At 46.5% G+C, this 23,079-nt stretch overlaps 1 protein-coding gene across 1 annotated transcript; it reads right to left on the bottom strand.

Moving 5' to 3' along the window:
- Window positions 1-10,815: 10,815 nt before the first annotated feature.
- On the bottom strand, window positions 10,816-21,079 carry LOC116988695 (CD276 antigen homolog). Its single transcript, XM_033045540.1, has 5 exons — window positions 21,052-21,079; window positions 16,110-16,454; window positions 15,774-16,031; window positions 13,682-13,776; window positions 10,816-11,242 (listed from the first exon to the last, which is right to left on the bottom strand). The coding sequence occupies exons 1-5, from the start codon at window positions 21,077-21,079 to the stop codon at window positions 11,132-11,134; spliced, it is 837 nt and encodes a 278-aa protein (XP_032901431.1). The 3' UTR covers window positions 10,816-11,131.
- Window positions 21,080-23,079: the final 2,000 nt, after the last annotated feature.

Raw genomic sequence — 23,079 nt, 5'->3', positions numbered from 1 at the left:
AAAATTGTACACCATACTCCAGATTTGGTCTCACCAATGCCTTGTACAATTTTAACATTACATCCCAGCTTCTATACTCAATGCTCTGATTTATAAAGGCTAGCATACCAAAAGCTTTCTTTACCACCCTATCTATATGAGATTCCACCTTCAAGGAACTATGCACGGTTATTCCCAGATCCCTCTGTTCAACTGTATTCTTCAATTCCCTACCATTATCATGTACGTCCTATTTTGATTTGTCCTGCCAAGGTGTAACACCTCACATTTATCAGCATTAAACTCCATCTGCCATCTTTCAGCCCATTTTTCCAAATGGCCTAAATCACTCTGTAGACTTTGGAAATCCTCTTCATTATCCACAACACCCCCTATCTTGGTATCATCTGCATACTTACTAATCCAATTTACCACCCCTTCATCCAGATCATTGATGTACATGACAAACAACAAAGGACCCAACACAGATCCCTGAGGCACCCCACTAGTCACCTGCCTCCAACCCGACAAACAGCCATCCACCATTACCCTCTGGCTTCTCCCATTCAGCCACTGCTGAATCCATCTTGCTATTCCTGCATTTATACCCAACAGTTTAACCTTCTTAACCAACCTTCCATGAGGAACCTTGTCAAAGGCCTTACTAAAGTCCATATAGACAACATCCACTGCTTTACCCTCGTCAATTTCCCTAGTAACCTCTTCAAAAAATTCAAGAAGATTAGTCAAACATGACCTTCCAGGCACAAATCCATGTTGACTGTTCCTAATCAGACCCTGATTATCCAGATGCTTATATATATTATCTTTAAGTATCTTTTCCATTAATTTGCCCACCACTGAAGTCAAACTAACAGGTCTATAATTGCTAGGTTTACTCTTAGAACCCTTTTTAAACAATGGAACAACATGCGCAGTACGCCAATCCTCGGGGACTATTCCCGTTTCTAATGACATATGAAATATTTCTGTCATAGCCCCGGCTATTTCTACACTAACTTCCCTCAATGTCCTAGGGAATATCCTGTCAGGACCTGGAGACTTATCCACTTTTATATTTTTCAAAAGTGTCAGTACTTCTTTTACTTTGAAACTCATAGTATCCATAACTACTCTACTAGTTTCCCTTACCTCACATAATTCAATATCCTTCTCCTTGGTGAATACCGAAGAAAAGAAATTGTTCAATATCTCCCCCATCTCTTTTGGCTCTGCAGATAGCTGCCCACTCTGTTTCTCCAATGGACCAATTTTATCCCTCGTTATCCTTTTGCTATTAATATAGCTGTAGAAACCCTTTGGATTTACTTTCACCTTACTTGCCAAAGCAACCTCATATCTTCTTTTAGCTTTTCTAATTTCTTTCTTAAGATTCTTTTTACATTCCTTATACTCCACAAGCACCTCATTTACTTCATACTGCCTATAATTATTGTAGATCTCCCTCTTTTTCCGTTCTAAATGGCTTCCTCCTTATTCTTAAACTGTGGCCCCTGGTTCTGGACTCCCCCAACATTGGAAACATATTTCCTGCCTCTAGTGTGTCCAAACCCTTAACAATCTTATATGTTTCAATGAGATACCCTCTCATCCTTCTAAACTCCAGAGTGTACAAGCCCAGCCGCTCCATTCTCTCAGCATATGACAGTCCCGCCATCCCGGGAATTAACCTGGTGAACCTACGCTGGGCTCCCTCAATAGCAAGAATGTCCTTCCTCAAATTAGGGGACCAAAACTGCACACAATACTCCAGGTGTGGTCTCACCAGGGCTCTGTACAACTGCAGAAGGACCTCTTTGCTCCTATATTCGATTATTCTTGTTATAAAGGCCAACAGGCCATTGGCTTTCTTCACTGCCTGCAATGGGGGACATGGGGACTCTGTCCTTGTAACGAGTAGGGGGATGGGGAGTAAGGGCAGAGCTGTGGGATATAGAGGAGACCATGATAAGAGTGCAGGAGAAACTCAGCAGGTCAGGCACCATCACTGGAGGAAAAGGATGGATGATATTTTGGGTAAGAACCCTTTTGTCCCATCCCAAAATCTATTGTTTCTCCAGAGATGCTGCCTGACCCACTGAGTTACTCCAGCAATGTGTCTATCTTTGGTATAAACCAGCATCTACAAGTCTTTGTTTCCACATTTACATCAGCCAGATTCAATTTCAGTTGTGATAAGGTTATGGCATCATCACTTTGGTAAACCATAGAAAATAGGTGCAGGAGGAGGCCATTCGGCCCTTCGAGCCAGCACCACCATCCATTGCAATCATGGCTGATCATCCCCAATCAATAACCCGTGCCTGCCTTCCCACCCCCCCCCCCCCCCCCCCCCCATATCCCTTGACTCCACTAGCCCCTAGAGCTCTATCTAACTCTCTCTTCAATCCATCCAGTGATTTGGCCTCCACTGCCCTCTGTGGCAGAGAATTCCACAAATAAGATTCCAAAGTTACATCCTTTTATTCTGACACTGTGCCCTCTGGTGCGAGACTCTCCCACTAGTGGAACATCTTTTTAGTTTGGAGATACATCACAGAAACAACACAATTCCAGTTGCACCAGAAAAAATCATAATTAAAAACCCTGGACACTTCAAATGACAACAATTGAAAGGAAAAGTCAGCAGAATTAATCAAAGATGCAACACAATTCTGTAGAAAGCTGTAGTGTTCTCACCGACCTCATGCCCTGGAGATGTAGATCCACATCTGACACAAGGGGAGACTCTACCCAGGACAACTACATTCAGACACTCCACAACTCCTCCTTTTATACACAGCAGCTGACAATTTTCTAATCAGCTTCAATCAAGCCAATGACCACATTAACCCTTCGCCCACCAGTGGCCAATCCATGTTTGTTGCACACATCATGATATCCACCTGGGGCAGTAGTTGTCTGTGGGACAATAATTGGCCAAAATGCCCCATCTACACTAGTCCCACCCCGACCAACATGCCCCATCTACACTAGTCCCACCCCGACCAACATGCCCCATCTACACTAGTCCCACCCCGACCAACATGCCCCATCTACACTAGCCCCACCCCGACCAACGTGCCCCATCTACACTGGTCCCACCCCGACCAACATGCCCCATCTACACTAGTCCCACCCCGACCAACATGCCCCATCTACATTAGTCCCACCCCGACCAACATGCCCCATCTACACTAGTCCCACCCCGACCAACATGCCCCCATGCCAACGTTTGTAAAAGCCCTGAAACCAGGGAAGATTTGGGATGAAAATCAAGGAACTGCAGATGCTGGTTTACAAAAAAAAAAAATAAAGACGCAGAGTGCTGGAGTAACTCAGCAGGTCAGGCAGCATCTGTGGAGAACATGGATAGGTGACGTTTCAGAACAGGACCCTTCTTCACATTGTACTAAAATAAATACATTAAGACCAACTAAAGTGTGGAAACAGACCCTCTGGTCCACTAAATCAGCACAACCCAGCAATCACCCCGCACGCTAGCACTATCCTACACACTGGGGACAGTTTACTGAAACCAATTAACCTGCAAATCTGAATGTCTTTGGTGTGTTGGAAGCCAGAACACCTGGAGAAAATCCACATGGTCACAGGCAGAACATACAAACTATACAGACAACACATGTTGTCAGGATTGAACCCTGGTCTCCGGCGCTGTGAGGCAGCAACTCTACCACTGTGCTGACCAATCTTTCCCCCAAACACTGAAACCCAAGAGAGGTTTTGAAACCGGGGCCTTACCTTAAAGTAATCTCCAGAAAGACTAGATCCCGAGAGCTGACAAAGATGTACAAAACAGTCAAATTAATACACCACAAATATTAAACTCTACTTGCCCTGTAACAGGAGCCAACTACAACCAGGGAATATGGCTCTGTCCAAAGACAAAGTGCCAGAGGCATTCAGCAGTTCAGGTACAATCTGCCTGACTGCAAGTGGAATGGATAGATGACATCTCAGGTCAGCAACCTTCCTCAGACTGATGAAAGAAAGTGAAAAGAGGCAGAGGCAAGCAGGACAAAGCTAGCATGTAAATAGGTGGCATGTAAACCCTCCATTCCTTTCCCGTCCAGATACCTATCCGATTTATTTTTAAAAGATAAAATCGAACCTGCCTCCACCACTTCCACTGGAAGCTCATTCCACACAGCTACCACTCTGAGTAAAGAAGTTCCCCCTCATGTTACCCCTAAACTTCTGGCCCTTAATTCTCAAGTCATGTCCTCTTGTTTGAATCTTCCCTACTCTCAATGGGAAAAGCTTATCCACGTCAACTCTGTCTATCCCTCTCATCATTTTAAAATACCTCTATCAAGTCCCCCCTAACCTTCTGCGCTCCAAAGAATAAAGACCTAACTTGTTCAACCTTTCTCAGTAACTTAGTTGCTGAAACCCAGGCAACATTCTAGTAAACCTCCTCTGTACTCTCTCTATTTTGTTGACATCCTTCCTATAATTAGGCAACCAAAATTGTACACCATACTCCAGAATTGGTCTCACCAATGCCTTGTACAATTTTAACATTACATCCCAACTTCTATACTCAATGTTCAAATACTGGAGAAACACAACATGACAAACCAGATACTACTTTAACCAACAAAGAAATACTTTGAATTAAATGAGACGTACAAGTAAAGGAACAGTAGTGACGTTTGGCCCAGTTTATGCAACGTTTGGCAGAATGGGGAAGATAGTCTAACCCTGGCAGACTCTTCCAGCATCAGAGGACCCAGTCTTTGGAGATCCTGGGTGGAAACTAACACTAATTGCTCACCCCTTTAGAAAGGAGCAGAGAGGAGAGGAAATGGATTCTGGCAACACAGACAAACACACTAAACCAAATATAGATTTAGACCAATTCCAAACAAAGCTACAGTTGGGTGAATGGAAGGGGCAAGATTACTTAATTGTAATGATTTAAACACAAGTGTCATCAACATTAAACTACTTTCCCTGCAACAGCAGCCAGTAGGATTACTTGAACCAGGGGATGTAACCTGGTCTAAAACAAAGTGCTGGAGGTACTTGGCAGAACAGGCACCATCTACCCGACCACAAAGGGAATGGACAGATGCTGTTGTTTCCTGTTGGGACCCTTTCAGACTGATGGAGTTGGGCAGAGAAAGTGGGAAAGAGGTGGGAGCAGGACAAAGCCTGTTATGTGATTCGTGGATACAGGGGAGAGGGGGTGATGGGTTGTGACATTGGCTAGAGGTGACAAGGAGACAAAAGATGCAACAGATGAGAAGAGTGAAACGTAAAGCTGGAGGGAGGGAGGGATACGGGTGGAAGGGGATAGAGTGAAATATGAGACTGGTTTGGGAGGTGAGCATACAGAGTGAAGGAGCAGCGTGACCAAGGTGTTGAGGGAAGTGTTCACACCAGGGTGGGGGTGCAGGGAAAGAAGGGGTTCCCATCACCAGTGTGGGGGGTGCAGGCAAAGAGGGGGTTCCCATAACCAGGGTGGGGGGGGGGTGCAGGGAAAGAGGGGGTTCCCATCACCAGGGTGGGGGGGGCAGGGAAAGAGGGGGTTCCCCTCACCAGGGTGGGGGTGGGGGTGCAGGGAAAGAGGGGGTTCCCATCACCAGGGTGGGGCAGGGAAAGAGGGGGTTCCCATCACCAGGGTGGGGGGGTGCAAGGAAAGAGGGGGTTCCCATCACCAGACCCAATTAGGGAATATAATTAGGTCTAAAAACAAAGAGCGGGCAGTTCTCAGCAGATGAGGCAGCATCTTTGTCACCACAAAGTGAATGGACAAGCATCATTTAGATCAGGACCCTTCTTCAGATTGAAGATGCAGATGGGGAGATTGCTGAAGAGATGAGGTGGGCCAAACCTTGCAACTGGCAGATGGATAGAGGCACTTTGTACCTATCCATGTTCTCCACAGATGATGCCTGACCCACTGAGTTACTCCAGCACTGTGTGAAACGTCACCTATCCATGTTCTCCACAGATGCTGCCTGACCCGCTGAGTTACTCCAGCACGCTGTGAAACGTCACCTATCCATGTTCTCCACAGATGCTGCCTGACCCACTGAGTTACTCCAGCACTCTGTGAAACGTCACCTATCCATGTTCTCCACAGATGCTGCCCGACCCGCTGAGTTACTCCAGCACTCTGTGTCTTGTTTTGTAAACCAGCACCTGCAGTTCCTTGATTTTCATCCCAAATCATCCCTGGTTTCAGGGCTTTTACTAAGTTTGGCATCTGGGCAATGGGTGCATTACAGGGAAAGGTAAAGGGTCACAGACCAACAAAGAACCATTTTGCAGTAAAGAGCACAATATCTGAATGGTAGCCGATTAGGAAAAGGGGAGATGCAACGAGACCTGGGTGTCATGGTACACCAGTCATTGAAAGTAGGCATGCAGGTGCAGCAGGCAGTGAAGAAAGCCAATGGTATGTTAGCATTCATAGCAACATGAGTTGAGTATAGGAGCAGGGAGGTTCTACTGCAGTTGTACAGGGTCTTGGTGAGACCACACCTGGAGTATTGCGCACAGTTTTGGTCTCCTAATCTGAGGAAAGACATTCTTGCCATAGAGGGAGTACAGAGAAGGTTCACCAAATTGATTCCTGGGATGTCAGGACTTTCATATGAAGAACGACTGGATAGACTCGGCTTGTACTCGCTAGAATTTAGAAGATTGAGGGGGGATCTTATAGAAACTTACAAAATTCTTAAGGGGTTGGACAGGCTAGATGCAGGAAGATTGTTCCCAATGTTGGGGAAGTCCAGAACAAGGGGCCACAGTTTAAGGATAAGGGGGAAGTCAAGATGAGAAAAACATTTTTTTTCACACAGAGAGTGGTGAATATGTGGAATTCTCTGCCACAGAAGGTAGTTGAGGCCACAGTTCATTGGCTATATTTAAGGGGGAGTTAGATGTGACCCTTGTGGCTAAAGGGATCATGGGGTATGGAGAGAAGGCAGGTACAGGATACTGAGTTGGATGATCAGCCATGATCATATTGAATGGCGAATGGTGCAGGCTCAAAGGGCCGAATGGCCTACTCCTGCACTTATTGTCTATGTTTCCATCTAATTTGTAGACAGCAACTCCCAATATGCAGTGAATTCACACAACAGGTCGCTCCAATTTGTGGTCAACACTCCCACCATGTGGTGATCCCCCGCACTGCAGGCCCGTCCAGTTTGTGGTCAACACTCCCACCGTGTGGTGATCCCCCGCACTGCAGGCCCGTCCAGTTTGTGGTCAACACTCCCACCATGTGGTGATCCCCCGCACTGCAGGCCCATCCAGTTTGTGGTCAACCCTCCCACCGTGTGGATTAAGAAAGAACTGCAGATGCTGGAAAAATCAAAGGTGGACACAAATGCTGGAGTAACTCAGCGGGTGAGGCAGCATCTATGGAGAGAAGGAATAGGTGACGTTTCAGGTCGAGACCCTTCTTCAGACTGATGTTGGGGTGGGGGGTGCGGGATAGAGGAGGGAAGAGGCAGAGACAGTCGGCTGTGGGAGAGCTGGGAAGGGGAAGGAGGGAGAAAACACTGGAATTGGAGAATGGGCCAATGTTGGGATCCCGTTGGAGGTGGCGAAATGTTGGAGGATTATCTGTTGTATGTGACGGTGGAAGGTGAGGACAATAGACAACAGGTGCAGGAGTAGAGGCCATTCGGCCCTTCGAGCCAGCACCGCCATTCAATGTGATCATGGCTGATCATCCCCAATCTGTACCCCGTTCCTGCCTTCTCCCCATATCCCTGACTCCGCTATCTTTAAGAGCCCTATCTAGCTCTCTCTTGAAAGTATCCAGAGAACCGGCCTCCACGGCAGAGAATTCCACAGATTCACAAGTTTCCTCATTTCTGTTCTAAATGGCTTACTCCTTATTCTTAAACTGTGGCCCCTGGTTCTGGACTCCCCCAACATCGGGAACATGTTTCCTGCCTCTAGTGTGTCCAAGCCCTTAACACTCTTATATGTTTCAATGAGATACCCTCTCATCCTTCTAAACTCCAGAGTGTACAAGCCCAGCCGCTCCATTCTCTCAGCATATGACAGTCCCGCCATCCCGGGAATTAACATGGTGAACCTACACTGGGCTCCCTCAATAGCAAGAATGTCCTTCCTCAAATTAGGGGACCAAAACTGTACACAATACTCCAGGTGTGGTCTCACCAGGGCCCTGTACAACTGCAGAAGGACCTCTTTGCTCCTATATTCGATTCTTCTTGTTATAAAGGCCAACATGCCATTCGCTTTCTTCACTGCCTGCAATGGGGGACATGGGGACTGTCCTTGTTACAAGTAGGGGGATTGGGAGTAAGAGCAGAGCTGTGGGATATAGAGGAGACCATGATAAGAGTGCAGGAGAAACTCAGCAGGTCAGGCACCATCTCTGGAGGAAAAGGATGGATGATATTTTGGGTAAGAACCCTTTTATTCCATCCCAAAATCTCTTGTTTCTCCAGAGATGCTGCCTGACCCACTGAGTTACTCCAGCAATGTGTCTATCTTTGGTATAAAGCAGCATCTACAGGTCTTTGTTTCTACATTTACATCAGCCAGATTCAATTTCGGTTGTGATAAGGTTAGGGCATCATCACTTTTGTAAACATAGAAAATAGGTGCAGGAGGAGGCCATTCGAGCCCTTACCACCATCCATTGTGATCATGGCTGATCATCCCCAATCAATAACCCGTGCCTGCCCCCCCCCCCCCACATATCCCTTGATTCCACTAGCCCCTAGAGCTCTATCTAACTCTCTCTTCAATCCATCCAGTGATTTGGCCTCCACTGGCCTCTGTGGCAGGGAATCCCACAAATAAGATTCCAAAGATACATCCTTTTATTCTGACACTGTGCGATACTCTCCCACTAGTGGAAACATCCTTTTAGTTTGGAGATACAGCACAGAAACAACACAATTCCAGTTGCACCAGAAAAAAATCATAATTAAAATCCTGGACACTTCAAATGGCAACAATTGAAAGGAAAAATCAGCAGAATTAATCAAAGATGCAACACAATTCATTAGAAAGCGATAGTGTTCTCACTGACCTCATGCCCTGGAGATGTAGATCCACATCAGACACAAGGGGAGACTCCCTGTCTCTGCCCGGGACCACTGTTCCCATCCACAGCCCGGGACCACTGCTCCCATCCATCCACAGCCCAGGACCACTGCTCCCATCCACAGCCCAGGACCACTGCTCCCATCCACAGCCCAGGACCACTGCTCCCATCCACAGCCCAGGACCACTGCTCCCATCCACAGCCCAGGACCACTGCACTCAGACACTCCACAACTCCGCCTTTTATACACAGCAGCTGACAATTTTCTAATCAGCTTCAATCAAGCCAATGGCCACATTAACCCTTCGCCCACCAGTGGCCAATCAATGTTTGTTGCACACATCATGATATCCACCTGGGGCAGTAGTTGTCTGTGGGACAATAATTTGCCAACATGCCCCATCTACACTAGTCCCACCCCGACCAACATACCCCATCTACACTAGTCCCATCCCGACCAACATGCCCCATCTACACTAGCCCCACCCCGACCAACATGCCCCATCTACACTAGTCCCACCCCGACCAACATGCCCCATCTGCACTAGTCCCACCCCGACCAACATGCCCCATCTACACTAGTCCCACCCCGACCAACATGCCCCATCTACACTAGTCCCACCCCGACCAACATGCCCTATCTACACTAGTCCCACCCCAACCAACATGCCCCATCTACACTAGTCCCAACCCGACCAACATGCCCCATCTACACTAGCCCCACCCCGACCAACATGTCCCATCTACACCAGTCCTACCTGCCCGCGTTTGGCCCATTTCCCTCCAAACCTGTCCTATCCAAGTGTCTCTTAAACGTTGAGCTAGTCCCTGCCTCAACTACCTCCTCTGGCAGCTCATTCCATACACCCACCATCCTCTGTGTGGAAAAGTTGCCCCTCAGATTGACATTATTAATGTGAACCATTTGTGCACAACTCTGCTGGTGTGAGTAATAAATGAAATGATAGATAGTGGTGGAGCGGTCGAATTGCTGCCTCACAGCGCCAGAGACCCGGGTTCCATCCTGAATACGGGTGCTGTCTGTACGGAGTTTGCACGTTCTGCCCATGACCTGCGTGGGTTTTCTCCGGGTGCTCCAAAGACCTGCTGGTTTGTAGGTTAATTGGCTTCTGTAAAATTGTCCCTAATATGTGTAGGATGGAGCTAGTATACGGGGTGATCACTGGTCGGCGATGACTCGATGGGCCGAAGGGCCTGTTTCCGTGCAGTATCTCTAAAATCTAAACAATACCCGGTGACTTGGCCTCCATCGCCCTCTGTGGCAATGAATTCCACAGATTCACCACCCTCCGGCTACAGAAATTCCTCCTCATCTCCTGTCTAAAGGCATGGGTGGGAAAGGCAGAGAGGGTGAGTGGCCAGACGTGGGCATGTGGGACTAGCTTCGATAGACGTAGCTGTGTGTGTCTGTGTCATCTGTCTTGAACAAGATACATCTACTGTTAAACCAAGATGGTTCTGCTTGTCATCCAGTGAGAAGATACATCTACTGTTAAACCAAGATGGTTCTGCTTGTCATCCAGTGAGAAGAAGACAGAGGAATGACAAAGAGATGGCCCATGAGGGGAGGGAAGGGAAGGGAAGAGGGGCTGTCGATGACTGGTCAGCTCAGAACTTGCATCCCATCCCAAGAATGGACACCACATTCTTGACAGGGCCAAGGAGAGCTTGTAATAGGAACACTTCTCCATCCGTCTCCCACCACGGATGGCTGACCTGCTGAGCTCTACCGGCACTTTGGTGGGGAATGGACAGGTGACGTGTCGGGTCTGGACCCTTCTTTGGACTGATGGAGTCGGGGGAGAAAGCTGGAAAAAAGAGATGGGGTTGGGACAGACTCCACCACTTGATTAGGAGGGGGGAGTTTCCTTAATTTGGGGTCTGCGTACAAGACAGACTTACGACAGTTCGGAGAGATGACAACCAAACAAGCACAAAGCAAATGCACAATAAACCCACAAATCTATTTCCAAAGTCTCCGTTCGGTCTCAATATTTTTGTAGGAATACAGATTTCCTTGGACATGAGCCTGATGGGCTGAACGGCCTCTTCTGCGCTGGGTCATTCATTCTGATCCCTCAGATCTGGGTCAGAATTCAGGGTCTGCATTGCGACAGCTTCGTTTGAATTGTTTGTGACATTTCCTGTAACTTCCCGTGGATTTCTGCAGCTCTGTATCAAACAAGAGCAACAAATATGTTTAAAATAAAGAGTTTATCCTGCAATGACAAACAATAGGCTGGAAGTGATAGGTAAGAGGGAGTTTGGAGACAAAGTTGGGAACATTTACATGGCCATTTCATGTAAACATAAACACTCATTAGGAGAACGAGGAGTTCTGTAGCCCCATTGAAGGATGGATGTGAAGGCTTTGGAGAAGATGCAGAAGAGATTTACCAGGATGTCGTCCGGATTTGAGCAAAGAAAATGCAACATTTATGAAGTTTTATGAAGGGTTGTGGTAGAAACAGCTCTGTGAGTGGCATTTAAGAGGTGTTTAGATAGTTAGATAGGCACATTATTATGCAGGGAACGAGAGGTTTGGATCATGAGCAGGTTTTTAGATAGGCACATTGTTTAGATAGGCACATTATTAGATAGGCACATTATTTAGATAGGCACATTATTTCCGCTGCTGAAAGACTCATCCATGCCTTCATCTCCTCCCGACTGGACTACTGCAACTCACTTCTCCTTGGCATCAGCTCCACCTACATCAACCGACTCCAACTGGTCCAGAACGCAGCCGCCCGACTCATCACCCACACCAAATCCTGGCATCACATCACTCCAGTCCTCAAACAACTTCACTGGCTTCCCATCTCCCACCGGATCAACTACAAAATCCTGATCCTCACCTACAAAGCCCTCCACCATCTGGCCCCCCCATATCTCACTGACCTCCTCTCCCCCTACCGACCCTCACAGTCCCTCAGATCCACATCAGCCGGTCTCCTCTCCATCCACAAGTCCAACCTCTGCAGTTTTGGGGACAGAGCCTTCTCCAGGGCAGCTCCCAGGCTCTGGAACTCCCTCCCCCAACTGATCCGCAATTCCGTGTCCCTCACCATCTTCCAGTCCCGCCTCAAGACCCATCTCTTCACCTCTGCCTATCCTTAGCCCCACGTCCCCCTCCCTTTTCATCTGTGCTTGAATTGCCTCATATTGTGTTTTGAATTGAATTCTGTCTTTACTTTGTGTACTAGTCATGTCTCTACTATTTATTTCATTCCCCTTACATGTTTTTCCTCTACCTGCTAAATGTTTGTAAGGTGTCCTTGAGACTCTTAAATAAAATGTATTATTATTATTATTATTATTTAGATGTGCACATTATTTAGATGGGCACATTATTTAGATGGGCACATTATTTAGACGGGCACATTATTTAGACGGGTACATTATTTAGACGGGCACATTATTTAGACGGGCACATTATTTAGATGGGCACATTATTTAGAGGGGCACATTATTTAGACGGGCACATTATTTAGACGGGCACATTATTTAGATGGGCACATTATTTAGATAGGCACATTATTTAGATAGGCACATTATTTAGATGGGCACATTATTTAGAGGGGCACATTATTTAGACGGGCACATTATTTAGACGGGCACATTATTTAGATGGGCACATTATTTAGAGGGGCACATTATTTAGACGGGCACATTATTTAGAGGGGCACATTATTTAGATAGGCACATTATTTAGATAGGCACATTATTTAGATAGGCACATTATTTAGATAGGCACATTATTTAGATAGGCACATTATTTAGATAGGCACATTATTTAGATAGGCACATTATTTAGATACGCACATTATTTAGATAGGCACATTATTTAGATAGGTACATTAATATGCAGGGAATGGAGAGATTTGGATCATGAGTAGGCAAAAGGAATTAGTTTAAATTAGCATCATGATCCACATCGACATTATGGGCCAAAGGGCCTATTTCTGTGGTATCCGTACGTGGCATCGAAGGACGAGGTCGAAGTCAAATAACCGAATGGAAAGAAAACCGAAACGCCAAATAACCAAAAACATACGAAGCGGAAACGCCAAATAACCGAAAGTATACAAAGCGGAAACGCCAAAGAACCGAAAGGCTGAGTCGCCTAAAAGCCAAATAACTGAATGGCCGCTCTGCCGAAAAGTCAAATAATGGACATGACGTCTCCGGGGGTTGGGACTTGTCAGCAAGACGCCCGCGTCCATCACATCACTGGCTAGTGGAGATGGGAGGGTGGGGGTCATTTTCACTCACAAGCCATTATTTGACTTTTCGGCAGAGCAGTCATTCGGTTATTTGGTGTTTCAGCTACGTTTCCATTCGGTTATTTGGTGTTTCAGCTACGTTTCCATTCGGTTATTTTGCGTTTCAGCTTCGTTCCTTTCAGTTATTTGTCTTTGACTTCTTTGCTTCAGATTCTCGTCCTCGATGCCACGTCCACACACTATTTCTGTGCTGCACTGTTCGATACAAAACACTAAAATACAGATTGTCATCACTCTAATATGTTCTGTGAACAGCCATTTTCTCAATGTCAGAGACAGATCGCCATTGGTTTCAGATATATTGAAAAGCTCATGAAATTCTCACCCTGTTCATCCTCCACGAGCAGCAAATTAGTCCAAGAGCAACGGCCAGTTTAATCACCAAGTAGCCCAGAACTATGATGATCCTAATGTCTCTCACTGTGAAGGACAAAATTGACATTTTAATTTCCTTTCTCCACCGTGTTTCATAATTAAATACTCCTGTCTGTGATGTGACAACATTCTGAATTAGACACTGGGACACAGTGAGTAATATTTGTGCCACGTCTAAGTCCAGGGTATATTTTATTTCGTGTGCATAACATCTGAGTACTTCTGTTTGATATTTTCTGCTTCATTACTTTTGGAACATTGTGAATATGTTTTGGGTCTGAATATACACAAAATAGGTTGATCCATTATCTAAACTGATGTCAACCAGGTGTCTACACAAGAGGGCGTGGATACAGATTCACAGCTGAGACTCTGCAGGATCTGAATTCTTACTCTGGGCCGTAGGAGTGGGCGGCACGACTTTCGTCAGCAGCGGCCTCTGCAGTCCGTCTGCGTTTTTATTATTTTATGTCTTTGTTTGTATGTAGTTTTTGTTATTTTTTGTTGGGGTATGTGTGTGGGGGGGGTGGGGGTGGTGTGGGGGGGGAGGGGGTAACTTTTAAATCTCTCCCTGCACGGGAGACCCGACCTTTTCTTTGTCGGGTCTCCGTTGTCGTTGGGGCTGCAACGAGGAGCGGCCTCCAACAGGAAGACCGGGGGCTGTGGTGCCGACTACTCACCTCACCGTCGCGGAGCTGGCCGAGTCCAGAGCGGGTGGAGCTGTGGTGGACGCTGCTGCGGCCCGACCCCCGGAGATTCGGAGGCTGCAACTGCGGGTTTGGCGGACGGCGGCACCGGGAGCCCGCGGGTCCCTGGAGGGAGACCGCTTTTCGGGGCTTCCGCAACGGCGACTTCTCACGCCCGAGTTGCGGGGTTGAAGAGCTCCTGGAGCGGGTCCTTACAGCACCGCCCCGCGCGGCTTGGAATGGCGGCGGGTCTCTGCGAGCGCCCGCCGGGGGCTCTAACACCAAGACCCGGTGCGCGACCTTGCATCACCCGGCGTGGCTTTAATGGCCGCGGGACAATTCGCCATCGCTCGCCGGGGGCTTTGACTTTGACTCTGACATGGGGGGGGGGGGAGTGCAGTGGAGAGAGAAGTTTTTTGGCCTTTCATCACAGCAATGTGATGGATGTTTATGTAAATTATGTTGTGTCTTGGGTCTATTTGTTTGTAATGTATGGCTGCAGAAACAACATTTCGTTTGGACCTCAAGGGGTCCAAATGACAATAAATTGAATTGTATTGTATTGTATTGTATTGCCTGAGGAGCTAATAGGGTCATAGAGTGATGCAGTGTGGAAACAAATCTGTGAGCCCAACTTACATGTCCCAGTTACACTAGTCCCACCTCCCCCAAGCTTGGTCCATATCCCTACAAACCTGTTCTATCCATTACCCAGTGAGGTGTGAGAGGGATGGCTCATTCACTTGGGTTTATTTAAAGAAATTTCCATTTTATAAAGGTGTAATCTTGCTTCAATGCTACCCTCATGCATAGGTTTGAAAGATCTGTGTTTCTGTAACATGTAAACACAAAATACTTCATATTTGTTGTTGCTTTATTCACTGATATAACATTATGCCATCAATTGACAGGCTCCAGTGAAGTTACACTTTGATCTGTAGCATTGGGCATTGATGGAAATATGGGAGACTTTGAGAGAAATTGTTTTATTTAGGATTATACAGGGAAAAGGGGTGGAAGTTTGCAACCTTCACGTGGTCCGCCCTGTTTCAACTAATGCAATCAACTCGACGTGTACAAACGGAAGATCAAATAGAACAAGTTGTCCAACAACTTTAGGCTGTGCACGCCACACGCAAGAAGAAGAAGATACAGGAAAAAGTAGAATTAATATTCCAGCAGTGGTTGAAGGTTGTTATTGGTCCTTGTGAAATCTGCGGTTAGAATTTTGTTTGGAAATGCCTCTAATGTCAAGTATTTAATACAGTCAAGGTACAACTATATTCCCCTTTCAAATGTCAGGACATCAAAACTCAATCATGACTCTAAGTATGAAAACAAACCCTTATCACTTACCACGGGGCTCCTGATACGGGACAAAAAGCCGGGGCAGGTCTTGATGAAACAAAACACATCTCCAGTTCCCTCTGCCTTTCTCAGCCTTCTGAATAACCAGACTCGGTGATTTCTCTTCCACAGTCAGTGCCTTTTCTTCAACACGTTTGCCATCGCCATTGATCCAAACCAGTCTCATTGGCCCAGTGACGTGAGACACAGAGCAGGTCAGGGTAACGTTGTCTCCCTCAGTCACTGCATCAGACGGTTCAGCTGTGACTGTGGAAACAAGCAGGTTGTTTACATTTTAAACAATAAGTTCATCAGTAAATTCAGTGGCAACATTCTGACTCCTACCTTTCACTGTGATTAGATCAATGGCGGGAAATCGATTTTGTTCCAGAAAACAGATGTAAACTCCGGCATCTTGAAACACAACGGGGACAATCCTCACATTGAAATCCTTGCCATCGAAGAGTTTCCCTGAGGTCATCAGTCGATTCACGAAGTTGGTCCCATTGACATTGATGATGGGCTGAGAACGGTATGCAGATGCTATTACTTTCAGCTGTTGATGGTGATGAGGTGTCCAGGTCCACTGAGCACGGGAATAGCCATCACCATCACTCCCAGAACAAACCAGGTGAAGTTCACTGTGATCGGTGCTGGAGCGGTAAAGTGTGTATGTCTTCCTATGTAAATCTGTAACAGAGAGACAGAAGATAACTCCTTTCAGTATTACAGTTACTGTGCCATACACAGATTCTCAACCGTATTCTTATAAACATTTGTGGTGTTTTGTTCAACTGATCAAGTTTCAAATGTAACATCTTTCATGAATGCCGCACTAAACTCATCAGATCTTTATAAAATACAATGTGCTGTACGGCAGTAAGTTGCAGTGAAGTTTGGATATTCCACTCTACATTTCAACATGAGGTTGGCCCCCACACCCGGACTGTCCGGGAATGTCCCGGGATGGAATGAAACCTCCCGGAGACTCCCGAGAGCGGTGTGGGAGGTGAATGTCTCTGTCGGTCTGCAGGAGGTGGTTCAGGTTCAGGTTCAGGTTGGGGTTGGGGTTGGGGTTCGGGTTCGGGTTCGGGTTCAGGTTCAGGTTCGGGTTCAGGTTCAGGTTCAGGCTGTGGACAGAAGCAGCCCAGAAGATGCCTGCACGGGGACTGACCCGGACACGTTGGCACTTCAAGTGGTTCGGCTCATTCCCATTATTCCCACCATCCCTCTCCCATTCACACCCATTGATTCCCTGTCCTTCCCTGTTCCCGGGTCCTGCTCCCAGCTGAATGCTGATTCCAAGCCCGAGTCTGCAGCAGCTGGAATCACTTCAAGCAACACCAGAGAAGGGTCAGTGTGGGGAGAGGGGATGGATTGTAGTTCTGTGTTGATGTGTGGGTCGGGACACCCAGTGTGTGTGTGAGCAGCAAGTGCTGGTGACTACACTTTCTATCTGACACTGACGTGAGTCCTGTATCAGTATCTCAATCTCAGATACTGGAGCATTGATGGCAAGATGAGTCCTGCATCTGTATCTCAGTCTCAGATACTGGAGCATTGATGGCAACATGAGCCCTGTATAAGTATCTCAGTGTCAGACAATGGAGCATTGATGGCAAGATGAGTCCTGTATCTCAGTCTCAGATACAGGAGCATTGATGACAAGATAAACTGACAAAATACTTTACTGAACAATGGTTACAGAAAGACATCCCCCTCCTGTGCTGTGTGTGTCTGTCACACAGAGACAAGCAGGCAGCTGCTCCACACAGAGACTTTCTGGAAACTTCTCCCTGATCATTGCAGCATTTTATACTGGAGAGCAGTTGGTCACTGCCACAGTTCTTCACGGGAAGCACACATAATATGACAAGAAGCACCGTGGTACAAGTGTCTACTTGATATCCAATGGGAGGTGTTTACACTTACACTTGTCTACAGTAAAACCTGTGTTACTTGTGTGAAGAATGTTTCCGTTTTCCCACACTTCACACACATACAGATTCCAATGCACTGCCACAGTTCTTCACGGAGCGCACATATAATATTACAAGAAGCACCGTGATACAAATGTCTTCTCAATTTGAGAAGGAGAAGGTTAAATCGGAAGTGGCAGTGATGCAGTTGAACAAAGGGGACTATGAAGGCATGAGAGGGAAGCTGGCCAAGGTAGACTGGAAAGGGATCCTAACAGGAATGACGGTGGAACAGCAATGGCAGGAATTTCTGGGCATAATCCTGAAGATGCAGGATCATTTCATTCCAAAAAGGAAGAAAGATTCTAAGGGGAGTAGGAGGCAACTGTGGCTGACAAGAGAAGTTAGGGATAGAATAAAACTAAAAGACAAGATGTATAACACAGCAAAGAGTAGTCGGTAGCCAGAGGATTGGGAAACTTTCATAGGACAACAGAAGGAAACAAAACGGGCAATACGGGCTGAAAAGATAAAGTACGAGGGGAAGCTGGCCAGGAATATAAAGAAGGACAGTAAAAGCTTCTTTAGATATGTTAAGGGAAAAAGAGTAGCAAAGTCAAATGTGGGTTCCTTGAAGGCAGACACAGGTGAAATTATTATGGGCAACAAGGGAATGGCAGAAGAGTTGAACAGGTATTTCGGATCTGTCTTTACTAAGGAAGACACAAACAATCTCCCAGATGTACTGGAGGACAGAGGATCTAAGGGGGTAGAGGAATTGAAAGAAATTTTCATTAGGCGACAATTGGTATTGGGTCGGCTAATGGGACCGAAGGATGATAAATCCCCTGGGCCTGATGGTCTGCATCCCAGGGTCCTCAGGGAGGTGGCTCTAGAAATAGTGGATGCATTGGTGATCATTTTCCAATGTTCAATAGATTCAGGATCAGTTCCTGTGGAGTCAAGGGATATGGGGAGAAGGCAGGCACGGGTTAATGATTGGGGACGATCAGCCATGATCACAATGAATGGCGGTGCTGGCTCGAAGGGCCGAATGGCCTCCTCCTGCACCTATTTTCTATGTTTCTATATCCAATGGGAGGTGTGCACACTTACACTTGTCTACAGTAAAATTTCCGTTACGTGTGAAGAATGTTTCCGTTTTCCTGCACTTCACACACATACATCCCATCCTCCACTGTATCGTGTCGAACCATCAGATAGACCGTGTTATCCAGGCGGATCTGATCAGTGTTGCTCCTGTTCTGCTGGGATGAGTCCATGGGTCTCCAGTGAAGACTGACTGTATCTGAGAGTCTGGAGATGGTGCAGCTGAGTGTAACGTCACTGCCCAGCAGAGGGTTCTGTGGACTTGCCTCAACTGTGAAAAACAGATCAATGAGATACAGAGTGAGTAGTGGTTTGTACAAGTCTAGTCCCAGATAGGACAATGACATTCTTGCTTGCTGCAACACAACAGAATATTGTAGGCATAAATACAGAACAGATCAGTGTGTCCATATACCATAGAATATTTATATATACATAGAAACATAGAAACATAGAAATTAGGTGCAGGAGTAGGCCATTCGGCCCTTCGAGCCTGCACCGCCATTCAATATGATCATGGCTGATCATCCAACTCAGTATCCCGTACCTGCCTTCTCTCCATACCCTCTGATCCCCTTAGCCACAAGGGCCACATCTAACTCCCTCTTAAATATAGCCAATGAACTGGCCTCGACTACCCTCTGTGGCAGGGAGTTCCAGAGATTCACCACTCTCTGTGTGAAAAAAGTTATTCTCATCTCGGTTTTAAAAGATTTCCCCCTTATCCTTAAGCTGTGACCCCTTGTCCTGGACTTCCCCAACATCGGGAGCAATCTTCCTGCATCTAGCCTGTCCAACCCCTTAAGAATTTTGTAAGTTTCTATAAGATCCCCTCTCAATCTCCTAAATTCTATACACACATAAATAAACAGATAAAGTACAATAGGCTGTTATAGTTCAGAGTTTGTTTGAAGTTGTGTTTAATAGTCTGATGGCTGTGGGGAAGATGCTGTTCCTGAACCTGGATGTTGCAGATTTCAGGCTCCTGTACCTTCTACCTGAAGGTAGCGGAGAGATGAATGTGTGGCCAGGATGGTGTGGGTCCTTGATGATACTGCCAGCCTTTTTGAGGCAGCGACTGCGATAGATCCCCTCGATGGAAGAGAGGTCAGAGCCGATGATGGACTGGGCAGTGTTTACAACTTTTTGCAGCCTTTTCTGCTCCTGGACGCTCAAGTTGCCGAACCAAGCCACGATGCAACCCGTCAGCATTCTCTCTACTGTGCACCTGTAGAAGTTAGAGAGAGTCCTCCTTGAGAAACCGACTCTCCGTAATCTTCTCAGGAAGTAGAGGAGCTGATGAGCTTTCTTTATAGTTGCATCAGTGTTCTGGGACCAGGAGAGATCTTCGGAAATATGCACGCCCAGAAATGTGAAGTTCTTGACCCTTTCCACCATCGACCCGTTGATATAAACGAGACTGTGGGACCCCATCCTACCCCTTCCAAAGTCCACAATCAGTACCTTGGCTTTTGCAGGTGTTGAGGGCCAGGTTATTGTGCTGGCACCATATGGACAGTTGCTCGATCTCACTTCTATACTCTGACTCATCTCCATCAGTGATACGTCCCACAACAGTGGTGTCGTCAGCGAACTTGATGATGGAGCTCGCAATGTGACCGGCTACACAGTCATGAGTATAGAGTGAGTACAGCAGGGGGCTCAGCCTTGAGGTGCTCCCGTGCAGATTGTTATCGAGGCTGACACATTTCCACCAATACGAACAGACTGTGGTCTGTGAATGAGAAACATAGAAACATAGAAAATAGGTGCAGGAGTAGGCCATTCGGCCCTTCGAGCCTGCACCGCAATTCGACATGATCATGGCTAATCATCCAACTCAGTATCCTGTACCTGCTTTCTCTCCATACCCCCTGATCCCTTTAGCCACATCCAACTCCCTCTTAAATATAGCCAATGAACTGGCCTCAACTACCTTCTGTGGCAGAGAATTCCACCGATTCACCACTCTCTGTGTAAAAAATGATTTTCTCATCTAAAAGACTTCCCTCTTATCCTTAAACTGTGACCCCTAGTTCTGGACTTCCCCAACATCGGGAATAATCTTCCTGCATCTAGCCTGTCCAACCCCTTAAGAGTTTTGTAAGTTTCTATAAGATCCTCCCTCAATCTTCTGAATTCCAGTGTATACAAGCCAAGTCTATCCAATAAAAAGCAACACAAAGTTCAAACTCTTCCCTTCTTTGGTCTCCCGCGGTCTGGGGCCTCGAGACTTCCGTTGACGGCACGATCTTGACTCCCGTAGCCGGCAGTTGAGCCGTCCATGTCGGGGGTCCTGCATCGGGGGGGGGGGGGGGGGGGGGGTTGAATCCCAGCTCACTCGGGGTCTAGACGAACCATTCTCGTTCTTTGGTGCTTCCCGACATCGGTCTCTACCAGAGACTGCGATGTTGAAGAAACAAATTTGGAAAAGACATCAATAATTTAACAAATTTATCCCATTAAACTGAAGAGGGTTAGAAATACGTACCTTACCTTCTTATGACATCCATAAAGACCAAATCCAGGAAGACGATGCTGAAAAATCAAATTAACATAACATTTTAATGTTTGAAATGTTCTAACGTCCTTCTCTACAATTAGACAAAGTGCGGGAGTAACTCAGTTACTCCCTAGGCAATCCTGGGCAAGAAAATTCTAGTCCTCAAGCTAAAAACACTTGGACACGTGGACAATGCCAGGAGATGCATCTCCAACCAGGACCATCGTGTCTCTGAAGTCAGGATTCCTACAGGTTGGACCAATATTAATGTATAACCATATAACAATTACAGCACGGAAACAGGCCATCTCGGCCCTACAAGTCCGTGCCGAACAACTTTTTTCCCTTAGTCCCACCTGCCTGCCAATGTAGTCGAATATATTTAGACTACCTTAAGAGTTTAAGGTCTGAAGAGTCCCAACCCAGAATTACCAATCCATGTTCTCCAGCAAAGTTGCTGCACCCATCGAGTTGCTCCAGCACTGACACAATTCACAAGCACAGCAACACCACAGTTACATCAAATACCCATTCCCATTATATTTCACAAGTGTTCTCCCAGCCTTGTTGCCCGATGCCTTACTCAGCACGTGGACATTTAAACGTTAGATATAAACAAACATTCAGTGGTGTCCAGATGGTTAAAAATACCTGGAAAAACCCAATCCCCCAGAGCTTCAGTCAAAAATATTAAATTCTACTTTCCCTGTAACAGGAGACAACTACAACCAGGGAACATGGTTCTGTCCAAAGACAAAGTGCTGGAGGCAATCAGCAGTTCAGGCACAATCTGCCTGACTGCAAGTGGAATGGACAGATGACATCGCAGGTCAGCAACTTTCCTCAGACTGATGAAAGAGAGTGAAAAGAGGCAGAGGCACGCAGGACAAAGCCAGCAAGTAAATAGGTGGTACATGTGAGGCATGATTAGCATATGGATGGAGTGAGTGCCAAAGGCTCAAGGTGATCATACAGAGTTGATGTGATCAAGCTTTTCCCTTTGAGAATAGGGAAGATTCAAACAAGAGGACATGACTTCAGAATTAAGGGACAGAAGTTTAGGGGTAACATGAGGGGGAACTTCTTTACTCAGAGAGTGGTAGCGGTGTGGAATGAGCTTCCAGTGGAAGTGGTGGCGGCAGGTTCGTTGGTATCATTTAAGAATAAATTGGATAGGCATATGGATGAGAAGGGAATGGAGGGTTATGGTATGAGTGCAGGCAGGTGGGACTAAGGGAAAAAAATTGTTCGGCACGGACTTGTAGGGCCGAGATGGGCTGTTTCCGTGCTGTAATTGTTATATGGTTATATGGTTATATGGAGAAGTGGGAACGTGTAGCAGGAATCGGTCAACTGGGCAGCAACAATACAAAAGGTGCAATCAGTCTTATGTGAAGATACTATAGGCCGAATAGCCAGCTGCAGACAGAGGAATAGATAAAAAGTGGTGAAATCATTGGACAAAGTCAGCATGGATTTATGAAAGGTTAAATCATGTCTGATGAAACTTATAGAATTTTTCGAGGATGTAACTAGTAGAGTGGATAAGGGAGAACCAGTGGATGTGTTATATCTGGACTTTCTGAAGGCTTTCGACAAGGTCCCACATAAGAGATTAGTATGCAAACTTAAAGTACACGGTATTGGGGGTTCAGTATTGATGTGGATAGAGAACTGGCTGGCAGACAGAAAGCAAAGGGTAGGAGTAAACGGGTCCTTTTCAGAATGGCAGGCAGTGACTAGTGGGGTACCACAAGGCTCAGTGCTGGGACCCCAGCTATTT

This window comes from Amblyraja radiata, chromosome 28 (assembly GCF_010909765.2).
Source record: "Amblyraja radiata isolate CabotCenter1 chromosome 28, sAmbRad1.1.pri, whole genome shotgun sequence".
Lineage (NCBI taxonomy): Eukaryota > Metazoa > Chordata > Chondrichthyes > Rajiformes > Rajidae > Amblyraja > Amblyraja radiata.
The sequence above is the reverse complement of the archived record's forward strand: the minus strand, read 5'-3'. Positions and strand labels throughout refer to the sequence as shown.

What these genes read in the sequence shown, in the direction of transcription:
- LOC116988695 (XM_033045540.1), bottom strand. Translation starts at nt 21,079, where the DNA reads ATGGACGGCTCAACTGCCGGCTACGGGA. An exon ending in CTCAACTGCCGGCTACGGGA is followed by an intron (nt 16,455 to 21,051) that starts GTCAAGATCGTG and finishes TCTCTGTTACAG; the next exon opens with ATTTACATAGGAAGACATAC. An exon ending in TGATCTAATCACAGTGAAAG is followed by an intron (nt 16,032 to 16,109) that starts GTAGGAGTCAGA and finishes TTGTTTCCACAG; the next exon opens with TCACAGCTGAACCGTCTGAT.